Source organism: Eimeria maxima, genomic scaffold (assembly GCF_000499605.1).
Source record: "Eimeria maxima Weybridge genomic scaffold, Emw_scaff1650, whole genome shotgun sequence".
Classification (NCBI taxonomy): Eukaryota; Apicomplexa; class Conoidasida; order Eucoccidiorida; family Eimeriidae; genus Eimeria; species Eimeria maxima.
In genome coordinates, this window is record NW_013564573.1 from 1,226 (window position 1) to 6,787 (window position 5,562).

Here is a 5,562-nt window from a genome sequence, read left to right on the forward strand (position 1 = left end):
GGGGGAGGGACTGCATGCATCAGCAGCAGCACTAACACAAAAGATGTAGCACCAGCAGGTGTAATAGCACTAGGAGGAGAACCTACACAAGCAGGAGCACAAGCAGAAGGGTCAGAAGCTGCTGCAAGGAGCAGCAGCCTGAATAGCAGCAGCGATTCCAAGAGCAAGCGCAGCAGCAAAAGAAGCTACAGGAGCAACACAGCAGCGCAAGGCATCCAACAACTCAATACAACACCTGGAGAACACAAAACGGCAAGCAGTATCCCTTGCAACATCACGTAACAGCCAACAAAGTAGTTCAATATGCCCTTCACTAATATTTGTTCTCACAGCACTACTGGCAAGCCAAATACTACCATTAGTATTCGACTCGATGAATATGACTGAACGGTATGTTTAACGGCTTCGTCTCGCAGCAGTTTCTGTTGGATATGGGACTGCTTGCTATTTTGTTTTGGGATGGCATTGTCATACGTTGAATGTACATACACATATATACTCTATATACCATATATGCATCGTACAGATGCGCAGTATGCGCATGCGGGACGCGCCGGTGCACTGCGTGTAAATACTCTCTGCATGCATCATATTTCTGCGTATCATGTGTATGCATTATACAGAAGAGTATAGTCTGAACGTAGTTCATTATATTTCATTTTTGTAAGTGCTAAACATCGGTATGCACTACACCTACCTCCAAAAGGCTGCATATATTCTGCAGCTACTTACGCATGTTTACCCGCTGTATATATTCTACATTTGTGTGTTGTGTTGCATATTTGCAAATGTATACATATACAGATCACATTCCTGTGTTTATTATCTGCATGTAGCTTTCATACACATATTATCCGGCGAGAGCGAATAATACAAAGCGTGTAAATGCTACGGAGCTATACTGAGGATGCCTATATATTATCCTCTTCACGACAATAAGTACACCTTTAAAAAGTGTAACAATAATAGGAGCTGGCAGACTGAAACGAAATATTAACATTGAGGACAAAAGCTACAAAATGAATCCTAGCTAAACAGGATACTTACCTGGCACAGCAGTTCACCACACAAAGATGTCCCTTCAGGCAAACCCTCCGCTTCAGCGGCTGCGTAGCCAAAGGCTTCACTGGCAACGGAGAAGGGAGCTGCCAGATGTGCACCTATAGGAGCAGCAAAAGTAGTAGCAGTAGCAGCAGCAAATGTAGGGAAAGTTGCAGCAGCAGCCAGCACCTCTTGACGAGGGCCACTTGAAAATCAACGTGCTCCAATTGGCTATTTGGGCCTCTCCACTTCTATGGATGGATGGATGCATGTATGCACGTTACTAGCCTCAAAGGTACCTGCAAATCCTCTGAGCCGCAGGCGACGTGCTGCATGTCCGTTAGGAAGCAACCGCCCTTCATGGTGGTAGCGTTTGTGTACCCGTCGCTTTGTAGCTCAAACAGCGGCAACTGAATCGCAGATGAAGAGGGAAAGAGAGAAAAATAAAACAGTGAGGGCATGACAGACGACGTACTGGGAGGCTGGCAAACAACATAGTGAGGGCTTAAGACGGATACACAAACATAGCGCAGGACACACAAAACTATTAAACACGAGATGAAGAGGCCAAGGCGGAAACCCTCAGCAGAGTATCGAGGCGTCCAGAACACGGCAGCCACCACTCGCGATGCTGCATTTACAGCCTGCCACTTGGGGCTCTTGCTTACCTCCCAGTCGGCGCTGTAAATGAGGGGTTCCTGCCTCCTGCGAATGGCGAGAAGCAGCTTTCCGTCCCAAGAGAAAACGATCTTGTCGACCATCTCCACCAGCGGCACGTCTGCTACTTTTGCTGCTCTGTGCAGCTGTCTTCTCTGTCCCCTCTGTCTCGAGACCTCACGGTATGTGGGGAATCGAATTGCAGGCAGCTGAGCTGCAACTGCCTCCGCTTGCCGCAGCGCCTCCTGTACATCAGGAGAAGCCCCCGCCGCCGCCGCCCTCGTGGGCGCCACAGTCTCCCCAGGTACACCCCAGAATCGATCCCAAGATCGGGATCGTGTTTGAGAACGGGAACGGGATCGAGATCGGGATCCGCCTGGAACTAAGGATCGGGATCGGCCCCGGGACCGGTCCCACGAGGGGCTGCTAATGTGCAGGAAACTTAAATCGCCTCCGTGTGGCTCGTCGTTCACTTCCTCCCGCAGTAAAGACGCGCCTTCAGTCTCCTCTGAGCTGCTGCTCCTTCTCGGCCTCTCCAGAGGCTCTGGCGCCACATCAGGGGCACTGCGAGTCTCCGCATCCTCCACCGCATAAGGTACTGCATGGTCTCTCGGTAGCCCCAAGACTTCCAAAAATGTCTCTCTTAAAGCCCTCACTTCTCCAGGTGGCAACGCCGGGCGAAGGCGGCTGCTTTCAGGTGTCTCCTCTGCTCCGCGGCTTCCTTGCTGCATCCTCCCATCGCAACTTGCACCTGCTTCTGCTGTGTCTGCTGTCGCTGCTGCTGCCGCGAATGCTGCCGGTGCAGACTGCCGCCGGGGGGCTCCTCCTAACCCAAAGAGACCATCGGATGCACGTACTGCTGCAGCAGCTGCTGCAGATGCTGCAGACGCAGAAGCTAGAGCGGCAGAAATGGACGGCGTTGTGGCGCCCGCCTGCTGCTGCATGCCTGCTGTTAACAGACAGAGGGCAAGGATGTTGTCCCTTCTTGCAGCCTGCCAGCTACTTTCTGCATATCGGGAGCTCGAAGTGTCGCTGTCGTGTTGCTCCTCTTTCTGCCGATTCTGCTGTTCCACCTCCGGATGCTCCTCCTGCTGCTCTTCCTGCTGCTCATTTCGAGTTAGTGCCCTGCTGCTCGCTGCCTGCACAAGCGACGACACTGCGCCCTGAACGTGCAGAAGGTTTTGTGGGTTCTGACCTTCAGCGTCCATACTGGGTGGAGAAACACCACCAGCAGAGGAAGTAGAAGCTGCTTCTTCTGCGGCGTGCTGTAGTCTGGTCCTTGGATCTCTCTGCGCACACGCTGAAGGCTTGGAAGCACTGCTGCTGCTGCTGCTGCCGGTGTCCCTTATGTTGCTGCTGTTGCTGCTACTGCTGCTGCCATCGCGGGAGCGGATACAGCGTCGCTTGCCACTGCTCGTTGGCGAAGACGTTTCGTTCTTCGTGGGCACAAATTTGCTGTCGCTGCTGTTGCTGTTGTGGGCTTTGCTGCTACTGTTCTGGTTGCTGTTGAGCTTGCTGCTGCTTCTGCTAGTTTTGCTGCTTCTGTCCTCCCCTATATGGCTTCCTTCTTGTTTGTGTGCTTTACCTTCTGTGGTTGCAGCACTTGCAGGAACAGAGGCTTCTGGAGATAAAGGAGGGCTCCAGACACCGCCTCGCCCCCGCCTCAGCCGTCCGCCGGCGCGGCTGGTGCTGCTGCTGCTGGTACTCGTTGGACCTCTGGACACGCGGGCACCTGGAACGAGTTCTCTGCTACTGTCGCTGCTGCCGCCACTGCGGCTATAAATATCTGCGTCTCTGCCCCTGCTGTTCTCTGTGGCTCTGTTGCTGTCTGTGTGTGTACTGGTGTTGCTGCTGCTGTTGCGGTTGCGGCTGCTACCGCTAGTGAATCGTCTCGGAGCACTTCGCCACAGCGAGCGCGAAGCAGACGCAACAGCGGGTCTTGGTGAGCTGCTCGTGTCTTCGGCCAGTCTTTCAATTCTGTCTCTAAGGCTACCACGCCCAATGCCTCTAATGCTGTGGCGTGGCTGCTGCTGCTCCCGCTGCCGCAAACGGGGTCGAGAAGGAGGTGGGACCCACACCTCTTCGTCCCCGCACATGCTGCTGTTGCTGCTGTTGCTGCTCTCGCTGCTGCTGCCTCTTCTACGACTGCTGTTGCTGCTGTCGCTGCATATCATGCGGTGTATCGCGGTACCAAAGGTCCCGCTGCTGCTGTCGCTGCCGCTGCTCTCGTCACTGTCGCTGCTGCTACTAGAGTTGCTACTTCGGCGGCTGTTGCTGCTACAGCGGCGGGGCTGCCAAATCACTCCCTTCGTGCGTTCCTCCCCTTCATCGCCGACGACGCCAGGGACCCTCAGCCTCAAGAAGGGCTTCGCGGTGCGCAAATCCTGCAGTACCAGCAGCAGTCACACAGCCGAAGCACAGCTTGTGTCTTGTGAGATGTTTTTTCCGCATCCCTATTACATGGCCAGGATCTACTTGCCCCTACAAAGGCTTTCACCAAATATTTAGTTCTACCCCTATATACACATGCCTTTCCCATAACATCGACTCCCTTCCCCTTCACAGCATAGCGTTGTGTGCAGAACATATGCTGCCTGCCCGACAGAGCTCCCAATAGAAGCCACCAGCTGCTAAAGGAGCCAAGCCGCAGCAGGGTAGCAGCGAGCCGAGCCAACGGCGGTCAACCAAACCCCCAGTAGCCACCCAGAGCATCCTCGCATCCACGGTTTAGGGTTTATTAAGGATTAGAACTAGTGTTTTGGGTTTAGGGTTTGGCAGTTTGGTCGTACGAGAATGCCTGCCCCACAGCTGCCAGCGTAAGCAAGGTGATAAGGCTTGGGAATGTGAGGATCTACGCTGGTGAAGTCGCCGGTGTTGCGCATGATGGAATGGGTGACGTGTGGTCCCTCTCTGTGCAAACAGCAGCCACAAATTGTTGTACAACATGCTATCAGCAGTTTGGACACCCCAGGGAGCAGCACAGCTGACGGAGGCGCAGAAGCAAGTACGACGGCGGGAGGAATCCAGGGCGTTGGATGCAAATGCCGGCTCAACCGCTTGAAAACGAAGACGCACGGCTCCTCACCTGAAATCAGCAAGAGCAACAAAGCCGGACTCCAGGGCAGCAGCTGCAATGTGGCCTGCTGTGTCAATGAACTTGGCTTCGAAGCAGGCGCGGGTCCCTGAGGAAGGAAAGGGAATTAGCCCTTCCTCTACCGCGTCAAGAAAGTCCAGGTTCCTTCTAGCAGCAGCTGCTGCTCCAGCTACAGATGCAGGAGCAGCAGCTGCTGCTCCTGCAGCAGCTGCTGCTCCTGCATCTGTAGCGGCGGTCTCGTTGATCTCGGCAGCAGACAGAGCAGCTCCGGCTTGCGGATGTGTTAGAGGTAAAGATAAAGAACCCATGCTTTCCACAACAGGGGCACGCTGCCGCTCGTAAATGGAGTAGAAGTCGCGGCATTCCGAAGCACCTAAAGCGGAGGCCTCCAACGATATTCGAGTCACCAAACCATCGTTTGCTGCAGTCAGCGTGCAATTACCCAATGCTGCAAAAGGCAATAGCAATAGCACAAGCGACAGCTGCTGCAGCTGATAACGAAACAAGGAACTCACTTCCCTCCAACGCATCAATCCCCTAGATGAAACCCCTGACAACAGGTATATAAAGATGCCTTTGAAGCACGCTTGCACACGACAAACGCAAGCCAAGTGAATGCAGGGGTATACAAAAAAGCCCCCTCCATGCGTTGGCGGCACCAATATATGCAGCTAGTGCAATAACATGCTACAGCACCCATGGGGGCACCGCTAATGATGCGTGCACACTCAGGTTCAACAATCGACGTGCATATTAGATGGCAGGCAGTA

General features: G+C 53.8%; 1 protein-coding gene across 1 annotated transcript; it reads right to left on the reverse strand.

Moving 5' to 3' along the window:
- Nucleotides 1–1,043: 1,043 nt before the first annotated feature.
- On the reverse strand, nucleotides 1,044–5,322 carry EMWEY_00054520 (hypothetical protein, conserved; the record flags this gene model as incomplete). Its single annotated transcript, XM_013480134.1, has 5 exons — nucleotides 1,044–1,160; nucleotides 1,341–1,451; nucleotides 1,710–4,082; nucleotides 4,488–4,608; nucleotides 4,784–5,322. The coding sequence occupies 5 exons, from the start codon at nucleotides 5,320–5,322 to the stop codon at nucleotides 1,044–1,046; spliced, it is 3,261 nt and encodes a 1,086-aa protein (XP_013335588.1).
- Between the last annotated feature and the right edge of the window lie 240 nt (nucleotides 5,323–5,562).